A 25,849-nucleotide genomic window follows, 5' to 3' on the forward strand; every position below is an offset into this window, starting at 1 on the left:
AGTAAGCTGCAGGGCATTCCGGAAAGCGTGACGAGATGTTTTATGCGTTACCTTCAAAAGTCTGAGTTGCTATTCAGCAATTTTGACAGAACTACTATGAATATCGGTCAAATAATATTTGAAGAGGTCCATTCCATGACCATCTCCACAAGTGGAAGTCCAGGTCATGTTACGATGTCTTGTCATTGCGAGCTGTTGTATCCATGTGACTCACTTGACGTACTATGAATAACTTTTGACTCTTAAAACATTTCTTAAATGTATTCATCCATCTATTTTATATATTGCTTGTCCTCGCAGGTGAGCTAGAGCCTATCCCAGCTAAATTTAGACAAGAGGTGGGTTACATAGGCAGGGATCTACTTGTTTTTTGGAGTTTCAGTTGCTCTCCTCCCAACTTTCGTGTCTTGCACACACCCACTTTCTCCACTTGTGCTTTTCTGAATGAAATAATTGACTGGCTGAGTCATGTCATGTGCGAAGTGTTACCATGCTTGTGGTTGGTCTACATTACCTGCTAACAGTACATATATTACTGTAATGACCAGAAAAGCAGGCCAGAATAAAAATTTAAAAAGTAAATGCAAGGAGCTAAATGATAAAAAAAAAAAAAGGATATAATTTACAGGTCTGGGTACCGTAGAAAGGTGTCTGGATCTGGTCTAGTCGCCTGATAATACTCAACGGTGCTCTTTCTCCCCAACCTTGTTACCTAACTTCCAAACCCAGCTGCCAGTCATCTTTCTGACTCACCTCGAGATGTTAGAATTGAATGTTATACTTTTCGTTTTTCGTCAGATACAAGAAATGGAGCTCACACACCTGCAAGGGTTTCTCTCAGAAGCTGCTCGGAAATGTCTGTGTCAGAAGATTTGAAAGGACAACCCTCTTCCTTATCTTACTTTTTCTTCTCATCATATCTAGCCAGTTTTGGCAGCCTTGAAGCGCTTCGATGGTCCAGTCACAGGATCAATACTTTGGGCCCGGGGCCATCTAGTCTCTAATGAAAAAGCAAAGTGGAGAAGGGCATTAACAAATGCTCACTCGCACACCCACCCACCCAGCCAGTAGAACCATTTATATAAGCCCTCGTCACTGACGACATGATAGATGCAGAGAGTAGATTCACAATAAGCAGATATGGTGCGTGCGTGTGTGCACGCACCTTGGTATTCATATGCTTTTCATGCGTATATGTATGCATTATGCATGTTAGTTTATAGTGGTATCTCCATTTGCTGATGGATGAAGGTCTGTTCTATAAGCAGACTGATGGGCTCTTTGTGACTCCATATGTCTGTGCGGTGAAGTGTGTTTGTCGAGGAATGGCCCTTTTATAAGCCTCTGTTTATGGCCTCTGAGAGACTGCCGCTTGCCAATAATTGGCGTCTGGATTGCTCTGCAAGTATTTGGCAAGTCCACAGGGACTGGCTGAGTCCAGCATTGCTATGGAAAGGTCACCATTCTCCTGAATAGGCCGTAGATGACAGAATGATGAGGAAACCAAAGCATACGGATGGGGAAAGAAAGGAAACATTATGAGGATAAAAAGGATTAAATTGTAAGAGCAAAGTTAGGGCTGAACATAGGAAAGCGATGAAAAGGTATTAAGTTCAGGATAAGCAAGGGGAAGGGCAAACAAGACATTTAGAAAAAGAATAAGGGCAAAGTAGGATAAAGGATAGGAGTGTTTTGCAGATCAATGTTGAGTCAAGCTGGAAGCAAAGGCAACGAAGGGAAGAAATTTATGATGAGCGGAACGATAAAGGTGGAGCTGGGATGGGTTTTGGGAGATTGATGTTGGCTTGATGTGTTCACAGCCTCCCTGCTGCCCTTCCTAGCTAACAGTGCCTTGTGTGTCCTTCTGTCCTCCGGAATGTTCCTGTCTTCGTAGTCATCCTGAGTCCTTTTGGGCTGAATGGAACTCTGACCGGCCAGTCGTTCAAGATGTCCGACCCACCCACCCAGAAGCTGATTGAGGACTGGAACCAGTTTTATCCCATCAGTCCTGGTGCTAAGGATGGTTTGTTAGAGGACAAGGTGGAAGACATGGATTGGGAAGATGATTCTCTGGCCTCCGTAGAGGTCCTTGTTGGTCTGTTTTTTATATCATGTTTTACTTCCTGTACTATTTGGTGTTCGATTGAATCTTAGAAGAATCTGAGTGTAAAATGTGCGTGCATGTTCGTGTAGGTGGTGTGCGAATGGTGTACCCAGCCTGCCTAGTGCTGGTGCCCCAGTCTGACATCCCCGTTGTGGCCCCTGTGGGGCCCTCCCACTGTACTGCCGTCTGTTCGGGTGGTCCCCAAGTGCCTGCATCCCTGCGAGAGCCTGCCATGTCATCGGTGACCCTCACCCCTCCCACTTCGCCTGAGGAGGTGCACACAGGTAGTAAAAAAAAAAAGGAAAACACTTAGAACATAAGAGACTTACTTCACTTTATTAATGGAATCATGTCTTTGAATTAACCTAAGTCATTTCATCATGAGTAAAGTGGTTTATTTAGCGCTGGATCTTTGTCTTCGTAGTGGACTCTCACTCTGCCCAGAAGTGGTTCAAGATGCCTTCTTCGTGTGATACGTTCAGTGCGGACAGATCGGGCCACCATGGAGGCAAGATTCCACGCCGGCTTGCCCGTCAGGTTGTGGAGCGTGTCTGGCAGGAGTGTAATATCAACCGAGCCCAGAACAAGTAGGATTTTCCTTCCCTCTATTCAGTCCTGTCGCTCTTTTGATTTGCCTTTGAACTTTTGAAATTTGTCTTACACGTTTTTAAGCGAGTGACAACTCACAAGCTGGTTTTATATTCATTAAATGGAAAATATGTTTTGTGTTAAGTAACGGAATTAAAACATTAATTTCAGTGACACACAAGTTGAAGTCACTGCAAGTGTATTACCACTGTTGCTGTCCAGAGTGCAGCATTGAGCCATCGCCACTGAATACAAAGCGCAGTCATTAGTACGCAATCGGAGGTGCACAGATGCTTTTCTTCTTATTCCAAAATGAGAAAATCTTTGTCTGTGCTACAATAAAAAAGGTTCAACTTTTCAGTCACCCCAGCAGCAGAGACCTGGAGATTATTGCTGATGACATGAGCTGAGCGCACAGGCTCGCACATTAAAACGTATACAAATATATACACACACACACACACATACATACACGTAGTGGAGGAAATCATTGTTTCATGCCTCACTGCTTTTGTAAGTTCACCCACTGACAAAGACATGAGCGGTCTATAATTTTAATGGTCGGTTTATGTTAACAGTGAGAGTCAGTATATCAAAAAGAAAATCCAGACAATCACATTTTAAAAAAAAGATTCAAATGTATTAGTGTTTCATTAAGTGAAATAAGTATTTGATCCCCTAACATTGAGGAATTCTGGCTAGTCCTCGCACTTTAAGAAAATATTCCTAATTTAAACTCGTTAGCTGTATGAGAAAAACCTATCTCAACTTGTTACCCTTTATAAAGACACCTGTCTACATAATCAATCAATTATACACCATCATCCATCATCATCAAGACCCAAAAACGTTTTAAGGACATCAGGGACAAAATTGTAGACTGGAGTGGGCTACAAGACCATTGGCAAGCGGCTGGGTGAGAAGGAGACTACTGTTGGTGCAATAATTAGAAAATGGAGGAAACATTAAATGACTGTCAATCTCCCTCGGTCTGCGGCTCCTCACAGGATTTCCCCTCGTGGGGTATCAGTGATCATGAGAGAGGTTAGGCATCAGCCCTACAAACTACACGGGAGGAGCTTGTTAATGCTATCGAGGCAGCTGGCACCACAGTCACCCAAGAAAAACACTGGTAACACACTACACTGTAATGGATTGAAATCATGCAGCGCCTTGAAGGTCCCCCTGCTTAAGAAGGTACAAGTGCAGGTCCGTCCGAAGTTTGCCAGTGAACACCTGAATGATTCAGAGAATGAGTAGGAGAAGGTGATGTGGTCAGATGAGACACAAATCGAACTGTTTGGAATCAGTTTGACTCACCGTGTTTTGAGGAAGAGGAATTATAGACTATGACCACAAGAACACCATCCCCACAGTCAAGCATGTAGGTGGAAGCATTATGCTTTGGGGGTGTTTCTCAGCAAAGGAGACGACAGGTCAACTTCACTGTGTCGAGGGAAATATGGATGGAGCCGTGAAATCCTGGATGACAACCTCCTCCTCTCAGGCAGAAAACTTAAAATGGGTCTCTGGATGGGGCTTCCAGCGCGACAATGAACCAAAGCACACAGCCAAGGAAATAAAAGAGTGGCTAAAGAAGAAGCATGTTAAGGTCATGGAGTGGCCTAGCCAGTCTCCAGACCTAAAACCCATAGAAAATCTGGCACAGCTTTGAAACCTTAAGGTTTTGGAGAGGATCTGCAAAGAGGAGTGGTCCAAAATTCCTCCCGAGATGTGTGCAAACCTGCTGATCAACTACAAGAAACGTCTGACCTCTGTACTGGCCAACAAGGGGTTCCTCTGCCAAGTGCCAAGTAATGTTTTGATACTGGGGGAAATTACTTACAGGTTTTCCCTCAATAAATTGCTAAATAATTTGAATCTTTTGTTTATGTATTTTTTTCCAGATTTTCTTTTTGATATTCTGTCTCTCCCTCTTAAAATACACCTACCATTAAAATTATAGACCGTTCATGTCTTTGTGAGTGGGTGAGCTTACAAAATCGGTGTGGGATCAAATAATTATTTCCTCCACTGTATAAAGTATATACTTGTGGGTTTCCAAAAATAAATGTGTTGAGTAGGAACTAAGCTTAATATTTCACCTGCACAGGCCCTGGTGCGATAGCAGTATTAAAACAGCATATATTGCAATGTTGTCCCATGATCTTGTGAATTACTCACTATCAGTGAATCTGACACATTGGGAGCACTGAGGGTTCTGTTGCCCCCCATGCAAGCACAAAATGTCAGCAGTGGTTAGCTATTAGCGTGTCACCCAAATACTCAGTCTAAGCAGCAGACTGCATTTATTTACCATTGCATACTGCCAGAATTTTGGTTTCCATTTTCCATACTGCTTCTCCTCACTAGGGTTGCGGGCGTGCCTGAGCCTATCCCAGCTAGCTTTGGGTGAGAGGCAGGTTACACACTCAACTGGTCACCAGCCAATCGCAGGGCACATATAAACAAACAATCATTCACACTCACATTCACAACTACTGGCAATTTAGAGTCTTCAATTAACCGACCACGCATGTTTTTGGGATGTGCAAGGAAAACGGAGTACTCGGACAAAACCCACACAGGCACGGGGGGAACATGCAAACTCCACACATTGGAGGCCGGATTTGAACCCGGGTCCTCACAGTTCTGAGGTCCTCACAGTTAAATAATGTGAAATAATGTCAAGCACGTGGTTAACACTTATATCCGTAAAACTTAAGAGTCAGTAAGCATGTAGTTGTCATTATTGTTTGTCTTTATTTGCCTCCACCCCAGGCGGAAGTACTCAGCTGCAACCAATGGTACCTGTGAGGAGGACCGGACAGCGAGAGTGGGAACCTGGGATTTTGTTGAGCCTTCTGAGAGGTCGTACTGCAGCTGCTCTAGGTGAGTGGTGTCATTACCAACCAAGCGTTTTTTTTCCGTACATTATATAATTGAAGTGATGGCCTCACCTGGGCACACCTATGGTATCATATAACATGTCAAACTAGTTATGTTTGTCAAAAACATCAATATAGTTGTCAAACAGGCTTGGAAATTCAAATGAGTGAGCAGGCCTACCTAAATGCTCGGCTGCTGATGTCTAACCACTAGACACGGTTTCTGAAAGATGATTGCTTATTATTAGGTTCGATAGAAGCGCTTTTTTTATGCATGGGCTTATTAGAGGTATTACTACCATATGGGAAAGCTTTTCTCCGTCTTTTCAATGCAGACCTCGAACATGCACAGTCAGCATGGGTGTGTTAATTTGTTAGGATCCACCCAGTATTTTAACAACAGAGAAACTTGAAGCCCCATTAATTACAATTTTAATGGCCATTAGCATTTTTTTTCATTTCCTTTGTTTTGGTTGATAACCTTGTGCTTTGCTGCAAGGCTCTCAGTGAACATTTTCACAGTCAGGATGAACAAATGGTTTGCCTTGTTTTTGACAGGTCTTGTTACTTGACTTTAGATTCATAAATGTGGTTGATACTTTACAGATGATATTGATTTATATTTGTCAGGAAATCTGAGGTGTCAATTATGTGTAGAATGTTCAAGACGTTTGTGCATTTAAAACATGCAAAAGCCTTTCTTAATATTCATAGTCTGACAGGTGATTTGCTTCCACTGCACAGCTCTCTGCTCTCTCTCTTGGTTTGTGTCACCAATCCATCAAAGTCTCAACGTATTTTCTTGTTCATCTTCTTTCCTCTAGACATAAATCAGTGAAGCAGCGAACAGGCGGAAATGTGGGCCAAGCTCAGTCAGTGGGCCAGGCCTCCCAGACTCCTACCAAGCATAAGGCTGGAGGAGAGAAGCCAGACAAGAGTGACAAGCAGCAGAAAAGACCCCAGACACCTTTCCATCATCGAAACCTGACAAGCGAAGACACCTCAATGGAGACTGAGGCACGGGCCGGCCAAAGACTTGCAATGAGGAGTCAGGATGGAGGAAGATTCTCTAGTATACGGTCAACGCATGTGTCCACCATCCAAAAAACACCTCAGCTCAACAGTGAGGTGGTTAGCGCAGGTGGGCCGTCAGACCTCGCCAACTCCCCCCAACCCCCACCACTTAGCCCCCACCCATGCGAGAGTGGTGAAGATCTCAGGGAGGGTTTGAAGAACCCTTCCACTCCCAACAACCAACACTTTTACCAGCCTCCTCTGGAGCCATGCCTGGGTGGGTCAAAGGGTGGCAACGAGGAGCCTGCAGGCCCGGAGGGTCTGACCCAGCACTTCACTTCGCACCACCCTCACTCTTCAGTCTCTGGTTTTTCAGAACCGCCCGAACTCACTGTGTACACAGGTGCAGGGGTCCACCTAGAAGATGATAGCAATCACTCACCATGGAGGTTGTTCAACCTACCCCGCAGGAAAGAAGCAGAGCTGCCCACACCAGTGCTACTGGGGGAAAAGTTTAGGGACGATGGGTTAGCCTCACAGGACAACCTTGTGTCTGTGACCGAGTAAGTACCATTTAATAATTAGTGCTTTGTCGCTCAGCCACTATGAATGAATGACGTTTCTTTAATCGCCTCTTTGATGGGTGAATCCCGTTGGAATACTCTCAACTTGTGATGTGTTGTTAAGCAGAACAATTTTGCATGGATGAGTTGTGCCGTAGCAGACTTTTTCAACTACAGTACCTTGACTGACGAGTGCCCCCAGTTTTTTGAGTTACTAGCTGTTGCTTGTTCCCCCCCCCCCCCCTTTTTTTTTTTTTTTTTGCTTTGTGTTGCAAGCCAAAATTGTAGTTACAAACAAATCTAATATGCGTATGGAAGCCCATTTCCACCAGTAAAACAAAAACTCCACTTTGTTATAGATGAATATAAACAACTTATAGAAACAAGTGTAGATTTCAGACAATGGGGCCTAATTAGAGATGTCCACATAAATTTTGGTGACGATTAATCAGTCTTGTGACATAAAGCAGCGTTAAGATTTTTGACATTAAGTGTGGACTGTCCCGACACGGGGATTACAAAAAAAAAAAAAAACAACAACCAAATTTCGTCAGTGCATGCACCCTACGTCGCGGAAGACACCTATTGTGTGAGTGGTCCGGAACCTAACCCCCTCGGCGAAGTTTTAGATTCCCACGGAGTGCAACAACATCTTCATATAGCGCATGTAACTCGAATTCAGGGTTTCGAATGTTGCTTGCCAGTGGAAGTGCTTGAGCAGCTGAGGGTGTTCCATTAGTAAAAAAAAAAAAAAAAAAAGTATATATATATATATATATATATATATATATATATATATATATATTTATTTATTTTATTTATTTTTTTTATGGTGGAAACGGGCATCCGCCAGTAAAAGGAAAAATAAAAAACTTTGAAATTATTATTATTTTTGACAATCTGTTTTATTATTTAATAAAATGTGCTTTTTCTTTATAAAATACACATAACAAAAACAATCTGTTTTGGGGCTGCAGGGCCTGGAACAGATTAACGGCTTTTCAAGATTGGTCATAGAGCAAATTGTACTCGTAAATTAGGTACCGCTGTAGTTGCAACTGATTCAACAGCGCCTATGCTGGTTGCAGCCAAGTAGTGCACTCCATTTTGCGTCAGTTGCTTCTGGATATGACCAATCAACATCTTCAAAGATTAATGAAAAATTCCACAGTTGAAAGAAATCTTCAATTAATTGTAGAATTGATTATTATGAGCATCCCAAACAGCCACGCACAATACAGTCGAGCCTTCAGCCATTTGCTGTCTCCTCTCTTATTCCTCAGCCTCAGAATGTTCACCGTAGCGCTTAGCCACACACAGGATGTTAATCTCTTGCTATGTGCCCTTTTGACATCATTCATCACCAATGTGCAGGGCCAGCACTACTCATTGATTCCTACACACAGGCACGCACCAAAGCTAGGAAAGAGCAAGAGAAATGGTCAGGTTAGATAAAGATGAACTGGCTATCATATTGCTCGCCTTGGGATAAGACACCATGAAGAAGCTGTAATCAGCGAAGGGTGGCGGATGGAAGAGAGCAAGGGGTGTCTGTCGAGTTTTTGGATTAGCAACCTGAGGGGGTGGCCATTGTGGAAATGATCAGTGAAGTTGTGCAATCCCTACGGACCAAGCGCTTGGATGGGCTATTCTGGTGTGCTATAATCCTCCCGGCTATGGCCCTGAATGATGGCTAATCTGTGGCCCAGGCCACTGCATTCCATCACCTCGCATCAGAACAGGACAAGCATGACGAGAGGACATACGTGTGGGATAATACAGTTGAGGAGGGGGCTAAAAACAGCAGCGCAATGGTGACCCTCCCGCTTTACTTTCTCACATGAGAACCACAATTAGGGCCGCAGTCAGATGAGTCATCTCACAGTGACTGTAAATGTATGAACAGTCTGTGCTGGAGTCACCACGTTCTTGTTAATGTGTTTGAAATGAAGTCTGACAACAAACCCCATGCAGCCAGTGCTGCTCCAAGACAGCTGTCAGGGTTGTTTGCGATCGTTGCCGTTGCATTTACTGCTGATAAACACAAAGCAGTGCTGACAAGGACTATCAAACAGTGGCATAGCACTTTAGCAAACATTGATATATATTTTATTTAGTCACTCATCAAATTCAATCTTTGTTGACGATAAAGCTTTTGAAATTGACATTTGGAATAAATATTCATTATCTGGTCTCTTGGATTTCACTGATCCATCTTAACTCCGCAGTCCTCATGTCCGCATTTTTGTTCTCCCCCCCCCCAGGGTGATGTCCACATCCAAATTCCCACTGAAGGTTTCTGATGAGCGTGTTCAGATGTATCGGGCCAGGAAAAGCCAGTACCTGGCTAGTGCGATCACTGACGGAGATCACGAGCCTGAGGTGGACCCTTACGCCTTTGAGGAAGGAGACGTGAAATTCACATTTTCCAACAAAAAGGAGAAGGCAGGCGGGGAGCGTGATCCAGGCAAGAAACATAAGGTAAAGTTTGAGGGTTCCCTGGAACTAATGGATGTATTTGTCCTCTTTGTTAAAATGTCCTGCGTGGTTTCCTCTTTCTTTTGCTCTGAGAAAGAGCAGCAGAAAAAAATCATGTAAAATGTACAGCCACATCATTTAAAAAAAATAAATAAAAATTCTCTTCTATGCTTGTGCCATCAGCTAATTGCTGTACTGATCAACTCTGAACCACAAATGCAACTTCTTACCATAACAACTTGTTGCATGACTTTGTTTGAACCATTCAGGCCAATTAATCTTCTTATTAGACAACCAAATGTTTCTTAAAAACCTGGAAGCCACTTTCATGATGTATTAAAAGACTGTTATCCTCCACCTGAAGCACACTTGAGACCCAAACAAAAGAAAGAGGTTTTCGAGAGGTTTTTCCCAAAATAGCATGATCATGTACTGTACCTTAGAGCAGTCGTTCCCAACTACCGGCCAGGCCGCGGGCCACTTGGTACCGGGCCGCACGAGAAATAATTAATTATTTTCGTTTTACGTATTATAGTAGTCTGAACGAGCTTTTATTTTGAAAAATGGCCGGATTCTCTTGGTTACGTCTCCATCACTTGAGCGCCAAAATGTAACCAGTCTACCTAAGCTAGCAAAATGAGTAAGAAACCAACATCTTCAGAAACTTTATTTTCAAAGGAGAAAAGGCTCAGTGACGAGACAGGGGACGAGCCTACGACTTCCAAAAAAGAAAGAAAGCTTTCAACAGACAATACCAGGACTCCTACTTGAAATAGGGCTTCATAGCGGTAGGTGATTCCCACATACCAAACCCGCTCTGCGTAAAATATGAGGGGAACGGCTCTTTAACGAGGCAATGAAGCCTTCAAAACGCCTTTGCCACTTGGAGACCAAGTAGCCTGGATTAACAGAAAAGCCCCTGGAGTATTTTGAAAGAAAAAAAACAGGAGCACGAAGGACAGAAGAAATTACTGAGGGCCACCACATCAGTAAATGCAAATGCACTGACGGCATCGTACTTGGTGGCAAACCGTATTGCCAAGGCTAAAAAGCCATTCGCCATTGGTGAAGAATTGATCTTGCACTCCACTAAAGACATTTGCCGTGAACTTTTCGGCGAGGCAGCCGTTAAAAAGGTAGCACAGGTGCCTCTGTCGGCTAGCACCGTAACTCGGCATATTGAGGAAATAGCCGAAGATATTGAGACACAATTGTTGGAGAGGATTAATACATCCCCGTGGTACCCCCTGCAGGTTGACGAATCGGTAGATGTTGACAACAAGGCACTATTACTTGTTTATGTGAGATATGTTTATCAGGAGGATGTGCATGACGATATGCTATGTGCATTATCGTTGACAACCAACACCACAGCCGCAGAACTGTTCAAGTCGCTGGATGGTTATATATCAGGAAATCTGAAATGCTCTTTTTGTGTCGGCATATGCACAGACGGAGCCGCTGCCGTGACCGGACGGCTGTCTGGTTTAACAGCACGGATAAAGGAGGTTGCGCCCGAGTGGGAATCTACGCATTGTATCATTCACAGGGAAATGCCGAAAATTGCCACCGCAAATGAACAACGTATTGAAAGATGTCGTCAGTTATTAACCATGTCAAAGCACATGCCCTTAACTCGCGCCTCTTTGAGCAGCGCTGTGCGGTGATGGACGCGGAGCAAAGACGCCTTCTCTTATATACAGAAGTAAGAGGGTTATCCCAGAGTGTTTGAATTACGAGAGCCGCTGCAAAGATTTCTCTCAGAAAAGAAGTCACCGGTGGCAGCACATTTCAGTGACGAGGAATGGGTCGCAAAACTGGCTTACCTGTGCGACATATTCGACCTGCTCAATGAACTCAATCTGTCACTTCAAGGAAAAATGACAACTGTCTTCAAGTTGGCAGATAAAGTAGTGGCATTTGAAGCCAAATTGGATTTGTGGGGACGGCGCGTGAACAGAGGCATATTGGATATGTTTCAAACATTAGCGGGGATTTTCGGTGAGACTGAGCCTGAGCCTTCATTCTCCCAGCTGGTGCACGATCACCTGTCTTTGCTTTTAAAGGAGTTCGAGCGCTACTTCCCTACCGCAAAGGACCCACGAACTGGCAAGGAATGGATCCGCGACCCATTTGTCAACAAACCAGGTGAATCAAGCATGTCTGTGCAAGAAGTAGATCAACTGCTGGAGATTGCAAATGACGGCGGCCTTAAAAGTATGTTCGAGACAACAACTCTGCCGGTGTTCTGGATTAAAGTCATGACAGAATACGCTGAGATCGCCTCCACGGCGCTGAAAACCCTGTTGCCCTTTCCGACATCCTATCTGTGTGAAGCGGGGTTTTCTGCAGTGACAGCAACCAAAACAAAACAACGGAGTAGACTCGACATAGGCAACACACTTCGGGTGTCATTGTCTTCCATCACTTCCAGATGGGACCGTCTCGTTGCAGTTAAACAAGCTCAGGGCTCCCGTTAATTTGGCGTTATGGTGAGTTAAAGTTTTCATGCACTTTATACTCGTTTTGTGGTGCATCTTTATCTTATTTTGAAGGAATGTTTAAACGTTACCACAGCAAACTGGCAAATAAACTCCCCGGGCCGCGGGAAAATTGTCAAGCGTTGACCGGTCCGCGGTGATAAAATGGTTGGGGACCACTGCCTTAGAGTAGTGTAACTACTTTTATAACAGCTGTGACACTCTTAGGCCCAGAGAAGCACTCGCAGCACTTGAGATTTGGCCGCAAAAGAACACTGTAGATGTGTGTCAATTGTCCTCAAATTATGGCCTCCAGTCTAATAGATACCATCCTTCCACTAATCGCTGGGTGTCACCTGAAACTCTTTATAAGAGACACCTTTCTTTTCTCTTTGATTTGCCACACAGTGTTCCTCTGTCCAGCGAGGTCCTTGCCTTTTATGTGTTTCCGTTTTATTTTTGATTTAAATTCTAGTTTTAGTTGACATAATATTGTAATATGTAATTACTAGGGGTGGGAAAACAACCTACGATGTGATCAATTCCGATGTGTCGGGGCGACGAAACTCAATTGTTTTTAGCTATAGCTTGATTTGAATTATAACTTTTACTTGTCTGGTCCCTCACCAGGACAACTTTGATTTAGAATTTTTTTTGAATTTTTTTTTGCCAGTTTCCGAGACTACATGCCAAATTGCAGATGTTCTTTGTCACCGTTCTCCCAGTCACAATGTTCAACCCTCACATTTGAAGGTGGTTTGTTGCATTGAGAAAAAGAAAAACTTTGTCTAACCTTCATGGAACGTTCATCCATGCTCACTTTGGCAGGGGTGGACAAGAGGACAGGAACCAGCAGAGGTAGAAAAATGCCATCATCTGAAGCAATACTGCACTATAAATAATCCGCTTTAACTGCCTATGTCTATTGTAACAGGAAGCCATCCAAAAATCTCTATTTTTAGTTGAGCCGAGAGGAACACTAGTTGGAGCTGTAATTTGTACGAGAATAAAGTCCTAATTTTGACAAGTTCCCACACAAATCATCAAAGCAACAGTCTGCGACCACTACCTGCTGTCTCTGTAGATATCTGTCCAATATTAACTGCTGTTTTTGTTGATGTGCCAAAACATTGACTTTTTCATTGTTTGTGAATTCTTCACTAAAATGGAACATGACAAGATCCTCTGCAGTCCTCATCTTAATGCATACTGTATATACATTGTTGATAATAGTAGTATTCATCTTGTGATGTGAGATTATGACTTTTTGCTCCAAATATAACAATATGTGTTGGGTTACTTTTTAAAAGTTAGAATGTGACCTTCAGGTTCCGTACTGAGAAGGTTTTGTTCCAAATACAATTACCTACAAATTAACAGCGATTTAGTAAGTTCTTTCTATGGGGAACAATTGGAATCCAACCACAATCGGACATCAATGGCATTACATACATTAAGGTGTGAGATGTCAGCGTAATAAGGCTGGACAACATAACGACGGACAGGATGGACAGTGATTATAGAATCCTTTCGATGAAGAACAATATGAAGTGATACAGCGGTAAAAAATAAATAAATAAATAAATAAATGATGGGATTCATAATAAGCATGTAGCCTTGGAGTTGCATTATGTTGAAGACTGACCTTCCCTACATTGGCTTATTCAAGATGCAAGGTTAATAAGCAAATAGTGAGGAGCCAGGGCCTCATTTCTACGTATATATTGTGGCCCGCGGTTTTGCCCTTTTATGGACTGGTCCTTAAAGGGAGACTGATTAAACCTCGTTTTACTCAGAGAAAAGCTTTGGAGAGCATAATGAAATCAATAGCAAGAACATAACATTCCTGTTCCCCAGCAAGAACAGTTCAGTGTGTACACGCACACACACACACACACACACACACACACACACACACACATGTTGTAGAGGCAAGCCCTCCCAGATATTGATGTCTGGGTGGGAACCTAAGAGGCCATTCCTTGGATCTTGATTTCCCTCTGATCCACACTGGCAATCTCATTTGCCACAGCAGAGGAAAGCTGTCCTTTCTCCCTGTTAACTGTTTCTGTGATTCTCCAATATGTTCACAATTGCTATTATAGCATTCATTCTTAATCTGCTTTGAAACGAAAACCTCTTGGTAAATTGAATGTGTTTTCTGTTGATAGCATGTTTTGTGTATTTTGGATTATGACCACTGATTTCCGCTCAAATATCATTTCAATTTAACAAGCTCTAGAAGGCCCTATCAGATATCGCATTGGTATCATATTACAATACAGTAAACAAATATACGGTAACTGGAAGTAATGTGTGTCCTGTTTATGGTTTAATCGAACACTTAACTCTGTATTATATTTCCTCCCGCTAACCTTCTCTGTTTGCACTTTATAACAGGGTGAAGATGGAGGATCTGGTACATCAGATGGTAAGGCGGATTTTTCTTTTCCGAGTATCCTTCTTGTTTATTTGCATGACTTGGCCGCTGTTACACGGACACATAATCACCCGGGTGACCTCAAAATCTTTAAATAACACTGCATCTTGCTTTCTATTCACATCTGAGGAATGCAACTTGGCTGTGTTATTTCAGTGTGTACACTGTTGTCGATATGACCTAATTTACGTTTTTTAACCTATTTTCTTTTGTTTTCATTTTTTTCCCCTATCCTTTTTTTAATTTAAACCTCAGTTGTCAGCCACCATAAATAATTACTGGGCAAGATGTTTGTTTTTCTTGTTTACATTTTGAACCTGGCTTTTCTTAATTCTTAAGTGTCAAATGTTTGCATGCAGATCCTCAGCGGGCAGCCGCTAACAACCGCATTGCCTCCACAAGCTTGATCCACGAGACCGACCTGGTGGTTTCCATCAATGACCTTGACAACCTCTTCAACTCGGATGAAGATGAACTGGGGGTTAGTTAGACAGTGGCCTTATTTGTAACTCCTATTTTTGTGGAAACCACAGTGAGTTTGGAAAGTGTTTTTGGTTTTTTTCTTGTCTACAGCCTGGTTCCAGACGGCCGGTAAATGGAACAGATGATAAATTTGGCAACAAGGAACCAAAGCCATCCACTTTGGACCCAGTATCCTGCATTAGTAAGTATCTTCTCTCATGTCTTAATAGAGTGATGCTTGAGAGAAATAATTAAATTTTTCAATAAAAGCTAATAGACATGACTTAATTATAATACAATACTTACAGTATATGAATATAATATACCACTTAAGTATGATTAATGCTCACCCTTGACTTTGCCACCTAGTGGAGAAAACTATATCTGTCGCTGTCATTTTGCTGCTGCAGTGTTACTGCTCTCTCATTTTGTACTGTGAGGATATTAAGTTGTAGTTTCCTAAATTTGAGATAAGGGAGCAAACACAAAACTATAAGGAATTGTTTTTGCTATAGTTTTATTAATTATTATTTATTAATTTTCTTGTGTATGCCCTTTAATGCACCTATACACGTTTGACAACAGAGAAATGTGTTCTCACTTCCATCACTGTGGGATCAGATTTGCATTGTTTCTTTAAACTCACAGGCCTCATTAGGGACTTCTTATGGCATCATCTTGGCAGAACCTTTTCTCATGGTGTGTCTGCAAACCTTTGTGTGGTTGGTCATACATTTGAAGTGGTCGCTGTCAGATTTTACCCTAGAAGTGACAGATCAGCTGGAGGGTGGGCGAGTGTCCCTTGTTTGTTGGAAAGGAGGGCACCCAACAAGGGAACGATAGGGGTTGGTGCGGGAACCCAGGGAGCAGCTGCGGGTCATGAGAGGGGAGCCCCAATGCCAAGCAGTCATCTAGCCCGGGGGGGGCCTCAGGAGCACCGCCATGAAGCTAAATGGGAACATACCTCCTCCCCAGTTACTATGACTGCCAGTTCCCCGACTGGCAGTCATTGGCCCTACCCCGTGTATCAGTGCCCCATACCCCCGGCCGCCGGGCGCTCGCCTTCGAGCCCCACCTCCAGGCTGACTCCAGAGGGGGCCCCCGGTGAGCCTCGTCCGGGTGAGGGAAAACAAGATTCAATATTTTTGGTCATCGTCAGGGGTCTTTGAGCCGTACTTTGTCTGGGCCCTTATCTAGGACCTGTTTGTCATGGGTGACCCTGCCAGGAACATAAAGCACTAGACAATTTAGCTCCTAGGATCATTGGGACACACAAATCCCTCCACCGCATTTTGTGAATTACAAAATAAGACCAAGTAAATTAAAAAAAAGTATTACGTGTTCAAATAAAGAACTTAACTTCAGAATTATTCTTTAAAAAAAATTAACAAAATACAGATAATATTTCATGTTCTGATCATATGGGTAGAAGCAAAATCATGCATTGTAAAAAATGCATTATACATAGGCAGAAGGGTTTTGCAGAATTTTGAGGTCAACTTTGGGGGTGCGTTTTATACATAGGTGCGCATTACATACGAGAAAATACGGTACCTTGATCCACTAATGGGACAAATGTACTGTTATGCACCCTCACTGTAAGCTGAGGAGTCATTGACATATTGGTTTGCATCATTCCTTGTGTGTGTGTTTTTAGTTTTTTTTTAAAATTTGTTTTTAATATACTAAACTCCCTCAAATCTGCCTGTCACATTACCTGTCACATGGTTTGCTAGATCATATGACAGCATCGCTGAAGTGAAGGGAATCTTTCACAATTAACTTATTTCATATTGTATACTAACTGTACTGTGTTGACTCTACCCTTCCAGGCTCGGCAGACCTGCACCAGATGTTTCCCACGCCTCCCTCCCTTGAGCAGCACATTATGGGCTACTCACCCATGAACATGTGTAGCAAAGAGTACGGCAGCATGGAGCCCCCTCCTGGTATGACTGCACTGGATGGAACGTCGTCTCTGGGGGGTCACTTTAAGATCGAGGTGGAGGAGAGTTTCTGTAGCCCAAAGCCGTCCGAGATCAAGGTGAGCCTTTAGCAAGTTCATATGTTTTATGAGATTGCTGAGAAAATCACTACTGGCTGAACTAATGGGACAAATTTACTGTTAGAGCCAGTGATGTCATTTGTCTGAGTTTATGGTTGAATTTATAGTTAAGGGCCAAATTAGAGAAAATCACAAAAGACTCTAAAGAAGTTGGGTTAGAGTTCCATCCATTCATTTTCGATAGTTTTTTTTCCGCATTAGGGTTGCAGATGAGCTGGAGCCTATCCCAGCTTACTTTGGCTGAGAGGCGGGGTACACCCTAGACTGGTTGCCAGCCAATCACAAGTCACATATAGACAAAAAAAAAAAAAAAAAAGAAGAAAACACTCACATTCACACTTATGGATAATTTTATTGTCAAATTACCCTAACGTGCTTGTTTTTGGAATGTGGGAGGAAGCGAGAGTACTTAGATCAAATCCACAGAAGCATGGGGCAAACATGCAGACCCTACACAAACCTCTGGACTGTGAGGCAGTCGTATGAACCACTAGTTCCACCGTGTTAGATATATAAATGTGTAAAATATTTGCCATTTTATTTCACATTATTTCACTCTTCAGGAAACATGATCTTTTGCACAAATCTAAAGGCTTCAGGTGTTCTAATATTCTGATCAAGTATTAATTTACTGCATTGGATATGCCTGTATTGAGAGAGAAAAAAAGCTCTGAATAATCTTGGCGAATTATTATTATTTTTTTCAATTTAAAAGAAAAATAAATGAGCTTCTTAATACAACATCTTAGTCGTTTACCACATTGTTATGTCAAATACAATTCAGCCATCCACCCATTTTCTCTTAGCGGTTATCCTCAACTGCCTTTGAGAAAGGGGCAGGGCAGTCAAATACAATTCATTTCAACTCAAAATATGGCACGGAAATAAATAAATGGTGATTACAGTCATGCTTCTTTGATTGACTTTTCTGCTCTAGAACACGGTGTATGAAGTAGAATTTCTCAGCAAGTCACGTTAATACATTACTGTTCACTGTTTATTTTGCAGGACTATTCATTTGTATACAAGCCAGAGCTTTGCCAGCCATTTGTGGGCTGCTCTATGTTTGCACCATTAAAGTCATTACCCAGCCAGTGTCTCCCACCTATTAAACTACCAGAGGATTCCATCTACAGACCAAGCTGGACCATGGGCAGGGAGATGCTCAATCCCATGCCTGTCATGTCCATCCTCAACAAAGACAGGTAATCGCGCTTGTGTTTCATTTTATGTTTTATATTTTTTAACCCTGTACATGAAGACAACATGATTACACAAGAAAATATTTACTGGTACACTGCTCACAAATGGAATAAGTTGCCGACAGAAGTCAAGTCAGCACCAAATGTCAATGTTTTTAAATCCAGGTTAAAAACTCTTTAGCACACTTCTTTAACACTTTTTCTTATGCAAATGATTGAGTATTTTAGATAATTTCCACTTTTAAATTATCTTTTTTTCCGGGTTAAGTGTCTTGCCCAGGGACATGACGACGACATGCGTTCGGGCAGGGATACAAACCAGCGACCCTCCGGTTGCAGGGCGTGCGCAAAATATGCCTGAAAATGAGATTACTTTGTATACTGGAGCACAATCAGAACATTCAAACCGCTATCGCAAATACCTTCCCAAACTGTTCCCTATGTTCAATGTGCCTTGATAGGTTAAGGAATAAATTGTATCGCAGAAGAAAACAAAACAGTTTGGGATATTGTTTTGTTTAAAACAACATCTCTTCAATGTCTTGAAATATTGCACGTTGCGTCTCCCATTGACCTGCATTAGCAGTATAAATTTACAAAGACTCCCTACAATTTTCTGCACCTATTCACTGTCAGGGGAGCTGTTTCCAAAGTCTTTGAAGGAAAGAGCATAGTAAAGCAATGCACTTTGGGAAAAAAATAGATTTTAACTTCGTAAATGGTACATAAAAGAAAAATCTATACATTAGGGGTTCTCAACGCCTCGGTCTGAGACCCAGTACCAGCCTATGGGTGAGACTAGATGAGTACAAGCCTATTGCATAGTAAACAAATAAATGCACATAATTACACTTACATTGATATGAATATATAAATACAATGTTTGATAAACTATTACCCATTTTACCCGTGACAACTCTCGCAAAGATATGCCACTGCTCGTCAGTGGTTTACTTGGGTTCATGTCATACTTGCATACATACACATAGAAGGTGAATTAGATTAGATTAATCTTAATCTAATTGACCTCAGTCAACTGAAGAGCACTTAGCTATATTGTTATTCACATCTCACACTAATAGAGCAGCATCCCAGTCTTCAAATGCGCAGTGATGTCTTTTTCATAGATCTAAAAGGCAGACGTCACTTTAGTCACTGCTCATATTGACTTACTCGGCCAGTGAAGCATCTTTGTGACTCAAGCCGCTACCATCTGTGCCCCTTTTTCTTTTGCCACACTGACTGATCCGAAATAGAGACCCACGCAGAATTTTTATAAATACCACTGGGTGGGATTGAATGTTACCGTAATTTCTCGTGTATCATGCGCATTTCCCCCCAAAACAATTGTCAAAAGTCAATAGTGCGCATTATACAAACCCAATTCCAATGAAGTTGGGACTTTGTGATAAACATAAATAAAAACAGAATACAATTATTTGCAAATCATGTTCAACCTATATTTAATTGGATACACTACAAAGACAATATATTTAATCTTCAAACTGGTAAACTTTATTGTTGTAAAATAATCATTAACTAAGAATTTTATGGCTGCAACACGTTCCAAAAAAGCTGGGACAGGTGGCAAAAAAGACTGAGAAAGTTGAGGAAGGCTCATCAAACACCTGTTTGGAACATCCCACAGGTGAACAGGCTAATTGGGAACAGGTGGGTGCCATGATTGGGTATAAAAGGAGCTTCCCTGAATTTCTGAGTCATTCACAAGCAAAGATGGGGCGAGGTTCACCTCTTTGTGAACAAGTGCGTGAGAAAATAGTCAAACAGTTTAAGGACAATGTTCCTCAATGTACAATTGCAAAGAATTTAGGGATTTCTTCATCGACGGTCCATAATATCATCAAAAGGTTCAGATCATCTGGAGAAATCACTGCATGTAAGCGGCAAGGCCGAAAACCAACATTGAATGCCCGTGACCTTCGATCCCGCAGGCGGCACTGCATCAAAAACCGACATCAATGTGTAAAGGATATCACCACATGGGCTCAGGAACACTTCAGAAAACCAATGTCAGTAAAAACAGTTCGTTGCTACATCCGTAAGTGCAACTTGAAACTCTACTATGCAAAGCAAAATCAATTTATCATCAACACCCAGAAACGCCGCCGGCTTCTCTGGGCCCGAGCTCATCACAGATGGACCGATGAAAAGTGGAAAAGTGTTCTGTGGTCCGACGAGTCCGCATTTCAAATTGTTTTTGGAAATTGTGGATGTTGTGTCCTCCGGGCCAAAGAGGAAAAGAACCATCCAGACTGTTATGGATGCCAAGTTCAAAAGCCAGCGTCTGTGATGGTATGGGGCTGTGTTAGTGCCAATGGCACGGGTAACTTACACATCTGTGAAGGCACCATTAATGCTGAAAGGTACATACAGGTTTTGGAGAAACATGTGCTGCCATCCAAGCAATGTCTTTTTCATGGACAAAAAGACAATGCCAAACCACATTCTGCACACTTACACCTTCATGTTTTCTTAAAATAATTGTACCCATCTTACATTTTTCCTGGGTAATCAAACATATGAGCACAACTGTGTGTTTTCTAATTTACTAAATAAAAGTAGAGCTGTGAATTTCAAAATAAGAGCAAGTATATTAAAAAAGGGTTAAGTGTTCAAACCAAGTGTATTATATATGGGTGCGCATTATACATGAGAAATTTCGGTAATCGCTCATTTCGATTATGTGGTTTGTGTTGTGTTGCTGTGCAATTTGCATTTGTTTAAGTTGTCACTCTTTTGGTCTCTCCCCAAACACCTGTTGTCAAGACTGTGCAATTTCCCAAGCAAAGCTGCCTCAGGTCCTGCAAGGAACTTTGAGTAAAATGACGCTTTGTTGTGAAAAGGAGTTTATGACTGGATAGTTTCAATTGGTTTGAACACGAACAGCTTGGAGTTTATATAGTGTTTGTCACAGTATCTCTCTGCATGTCCACTCTATATTTGACAGAAGAGTCTTGTTGTGTTCTGAACATGTTGTGCTGCTTGTTGTAAATCGATACTCTGCTTCCCTTTTAACATTTGGTCAGGGAACATAAGGTTACCAACTCAAAAACAAACAGTAGTTTGTGACTGAGTTTGATCACCCAAATTAGTGATCTAAGAACCGGTCTGTTTTGAACAAGCAGTATTAAACTATTGTGTAGTGTTGTCAATATAAAACACTACTTGATATTTATAAACAAGGTTAGTGCAAATATTGAGAGAAACAATGTCATGGAGCAGGACTTATTTTGAAAGGGGAACCATAATATTCGTACTGTTGCTTGTTTATCAATGGGGTATTATGCGTTAGACAGATGATTTTTCCATTCTGATTTTCCAATTTCTGGAAATAATTAATTTGAGAGTACAGGGGCCCTCGTTTTGTGACCGAGTTCCGTTACATGGTGGCCATGTAACCCAAAATTGTATGCAAGTTACCATTGCTATAGTCGATCACTAAACTATGTTAATGTAATTTTTAAGTCATAATTAAAGTACATATTTGTATGAAAAACACTGTTGTTCCATACAGTACATATACAATACAATATACACTAAATATACAATACAAAATATACAATATCCAAATATAATATACAAAAATGTATTTAAAATAACAGTACTGTAAAGTACGGCAGTAAATGAGCGTGCATTTTTGTGCCACCTGGCAACGTATTCCTAGACAAATTGGTTCGTGTGGTGTTCTCGAAACAACTGTGTCGCTACCAATGTAAACCGAGGACCCCCTGTATCGGTCTCTTGTCTTGTCTGCACTTCGAACAACTTGGCCAGCAGCCAAATAATCATACATAACAATCTTGTAACAATGTGTCAGTGCTGCCTTTGAGATCACGTCCCGTCATGAACGTGTCCTGGCTCTAGTAATGCTTGGACTTCCTTGGAATGGGCCGGTGCCAGGTGTTGTTGCTCACATATAGCTGGGGGAAACAATGAGCTCCCTCACTCTCCAACAGCTTCCTCACTGTTGGTCGCCAGCCTAAAAATAAGCCTTACCTCAGAGGGGCGCTTGAGGAAATGTTTATAGAACATCTCTCATAGAACAAATTTGTTGGTTTTTTTGTTGTTGTTATTTGCGGCTTCCGTAGTTCTCAGCGTGACCGCGCTGACGTGCACTGCTTGCAATAACGACATGGGAACTAGTTTACAAAAAGCACGGTAATCAGTGTCGCCAGCGTAGTCATTTGTTGACTTTGACTTTTCTGACCTCACTAGTGACAAATTTTCAAAGCGATTGAGGAGTTTCGTTGTCGCTAAGAAACACTGAATTAAGCTGAATCATTTTCATGTTTTACCTATGACACCGGTGGAAGGAGATCACAGAGTGAATGGCCTTAATATCAGCTGGGTTTCACCTTTCATAGAGCACTTCATTTGGTAATTGCATCTTTTTTTTTTTTCTTCTGTCTCTCTTCCCCCAGTAATATCCCAAGTGTGGGAAGCACTATGGACCAGGACTACAACCAGACCTACACCCCGCAAACTCACACACCCTTTATGTCCAACAGCGCTCCACCAAGTAACAGTGGCACTGGCATCCTGCCTTCCCCCGCCACCCCACGTTTTTCAGCCCCTACCCCACGTACACCACGCACTCCACGCACACCTCGAGGCCCCTCCAGCGTTCAAGGCTCTCTCAAGTATGAGAACTCGGACCTGTACTCACCAGCCTCCACCCCCTCTACCTGCCGTCCGCTAAACTCAGTGGAACCGGCCACTGTTCCTTCCATCCCAGAAGCTCATAGCCTCTATGTCACTCTAATTCTCTCTGAAACAGTCATGAACCTCTTCAAGGACTGTAACTTTGACAGCTGCTGCATCTGCGTATGTAACATGAACATCAAAGGAGCAGACGTCGGCGTGTACCTCAGTGACCCCATCAGCGAGGCCCAGGAAGCCTGCAGCTGTGGGTTCAGTGCTGTGGTCAACAGGCGGTACGGCAATGGCTCAGGCCTCTTCCTAGAGGACGAGCTGGATATCATCGGCCGTGGTTCCGACGTCAGTCGCGAGGCAGAAAGGCGTTTTGAGGAGCTCCGGCTCTCCTCGCTGGACAGAACCGGCATTGGGAGGGGAGACGGTGTCCCGGATGAACTGATTCTGCTACTGCAGGATCAGTGTACAAACCCTTTTTCACCTATTTCAGGCCTGGATGACATATTGACACGTGGAGTGAAGGGCGGCCCTGTGCCGCCCTGTGTTAGGGTAGAGGAGAGGGATTTTCACAGTGACTGCTACATGGCCCTGGAGCACGGCAGGCAGTTCATGGACAACATGTCTGGTGGAAAGGTGGACGAGGCGCTGGTGAAAAGCACTTGTCTACATCACTGGTCTAGACAAAATGGTAAGCCATAATTGTAAAAATTTTGCGTGATAATAGCAACACATATATATTGTACTTAATTTTTTGTCCAAAGGAAGAATTGTCCTGATTTTTTGTTTTTCCCTTTATTTATTGCCTTATTCCTCTGTTCTCCAGCAGTGGACGTAAGTGCGCTGTGCTCTCAGGATGTGCTCCGAGTGTTGATGTCCCTTCAGCCTGTACTCCAAGATGCCATCCAGAAGAAAAGGACTGTGCGGTCGTGGGGTGTTCAGGGCCCACTTACCTGGCAGCAGTTTCACAAGATGGCTGGACGGGGCTCATACGGTAAATCAGTCAATGTGAGAAACAATATGCAGAGATTATGCTAGTTCTGTTAGTTTGAATCTCGACTCTTGGAGCCAAATTTGGCGACTGCCATTTATTAAAAGCAACATCCTGCTATGAATCGCATGTTTTATTTATGTCAAGAAGAAATGTCACTGTAACACTACTTTAAAGTTGTTGCTAAGAGTCACCATACAGCAGTGGCAAACAACTGAGCAAACAACCTCAGTCACTAAACCTTCAAGTCCTCCAAAATAATACGCTCCTCTTCACCAACCTGTTAGCAATATGCGACACCATTGTATATATACTGTGAAAAGGAATAACAGTTACCTTGGTCACACTTAATAATAGTGGGAGAGTTTATGTAAATTGCGGGACAGACGAGACAAGTGTCCATACAAAACGTCATCTTAGTGACATAAATACAACCCCAATGAAGTTGGCACGTTGTGGTAAACATAAATAAAAACAGAATACAATGATTTGCAAGTCATGTTCAACCTATATTTAATTGAATACACTACAAAGACAAGATATTTAATGTTCAAACTGATAAACTTGATTTGTTTTTGGTAAATAATCATTAACTTGGAACTGCAACACGTTCCAAAAAAGCTGGGACAGGTGGCAAAAAAGACTGAGAAAGTTGAGGAATGCTCATCAAACACCTGTTTGGAACATCCCACAGGTGAACAGGCTAATTGGGAACAGGCAGGTGTCATGATTGGGTATAAAAGGAGCTTCCCTCATTCACAAGCAATGATTGGGCGATGTTTACCTCTCTGTGAACAAGTGCGTGAGAAAATAGTCAAACAGTTTAAGGACAATGTTCCTCAACACACAATTGCAAGGAATTTAGGGATTTCATCATCTACGGTCCATAATATCATCAAAAGGTTCAGATCATCTGGAGAAATCACTGCATGTAAGCGACAAAGCCGAAAACCAACATTGAATGCCCGCGACCTTCGATCCCTCGGGCGGCACTGCATCAAAAACTGACGTCAATGGGTAAAGGATATCACCACATGGGCTCAGGAACACTTCAGAAAACCAATGTCAGTAAATACAGTTTGGCGCTACATTAATAAGTGCAACTTGAAACTCTACTATGCAAAGCAAAAGCCATTTATCAACAACACCCAGAAACGCCGCCGGCCTCTCTGGGCCGGAGCTCATCTAAGATGGACCGATGCAAAGTGGAAAAGTCCATATTTGAAATAGTTTTTGGAAATTGTGGCCGTCGTGTCCTCCGGGCCAAAGAGTAAACGAACCATCCGGACTGTTATGGACGCAAAGCTCAAAAGCCAGCATCTGTGATGGTATGGGGCTGTGTTAGTGCCAATGGCATGGGTAACTTACACATCTGTGAAGGCACCATTAATGCTGAAAGGGACATACAGGTTTTGGAGAAACATATGCTGCCATCCAAGCATTGTCTTTTTCTTGGAAGCCCCTGCTTATTTCAGAAACACAATGCCAAACCACATTCTGCACGTGTTATATCAGCGTGGCTTCGTAGTAAAAGAGGGTACTAGACTGGCCTGCCTGCAGTCCAGACCTTTCTCCCATTGAAAATGTGTGCCGCATTTTGAAGCGTAAAATACGACAACAGAGACCCCGGACTGTTGAACAGCTGAAGCTGTACATCGAGCAAGAATGGGAAAAAATTCCACCTGCAAAGCTTCAACATTTAGCGTCCTCAGTTCCCAAACGTTTATTGAATGTTGTTAAAAGAAAAGGTGATGTAACACAGTGGTAAACATGACCCTGTCCCAGCTTTTTCGGAAGTTGTTGCAGCCATCAAATTCTAATTTAATGATTATTTGCTAAAAACAATAAAGTTGATCAGGTTGAACATTAAATATCTTTGTAGTGTATTCAATTAAATATAGGT

General features: G+C 42.4%; 1 protein-coding gene across 3 annotated transcripts in view; it reads left to right on the forward strand.

Annotated features, from left to right (window-relative positions):
- Positions 1-25,849, forward strand: part of med13a (mediator complex subunit 13a) — a 99,932-nt gene that overhangs the window by 58,524 nt on the left and 15,559 nt on the right. For 2 of the 3 annotated variants that reach the window (XM_061751061.1, XM_061751063.1), the window contains 13 exons: positions 1,895-2,095; positions 2,194-2,388; positions 2,529-2,691; positions 5,474-5,584; positions 6,405-7,157; positions 9,422-9,638; positions 14,516-14,546; positions 14,915-15,036; positions 15,129-15,219; positions 16,850-17,061; positions 18,091-18,287; positions 22,727-23,646; positions 23,782-23,949. In XM_061751061.1, coding sequence (XP_061607045.1) covers positions 1,895-2,095; positions 2,194-2,388; positions 2,529-2,691; positions 5,474-5,584; positions 6,405-7,157; positions 9,422-9,638; positions 14,516-14,546; positions 14,915-15,036; positions 15,129-15,219; positions 16,850-17,061; positions 18,091-18,287; positions 22,727-23,646; positions 23,782-23,949 — 3,381 coding nt within the window. The remainder of the gene's footprint in view (positions 1-1,894; positions 2,096-2,193; positions 2,389-2,528; positions 2,692-5,473; positions 5,585-6,404; positions 7,158-9,421; positions 9,639-14,515; positions 14,547-14,914; positions 15,037-15,128; positions 15,220-16,849; positions 17,062-18,090; positions 18,288-22,726; positions 23,647-23,781; positions 23,950-25,849) is intronic. The other variant, XM_061751062.1, reaches the window with a different exon arrangement.

Source organism: Phyllopteryx taeniolatus, chromosome 17 (assembly GCF_024500385.1).
Source record: "Phyllopteryx taeniolatus isolate TA_2022b chromosome 17, UOR_Ptae_1.2, whole genome shotgun sequence".
Classification (NCBI taxonomy): Eukaryota; Metazoa; Chordata; class Actinopteri; order Syngnathiformes; family Syngnathidae; genus Phyllopteryx; species Phyllopteryx taeniolatus.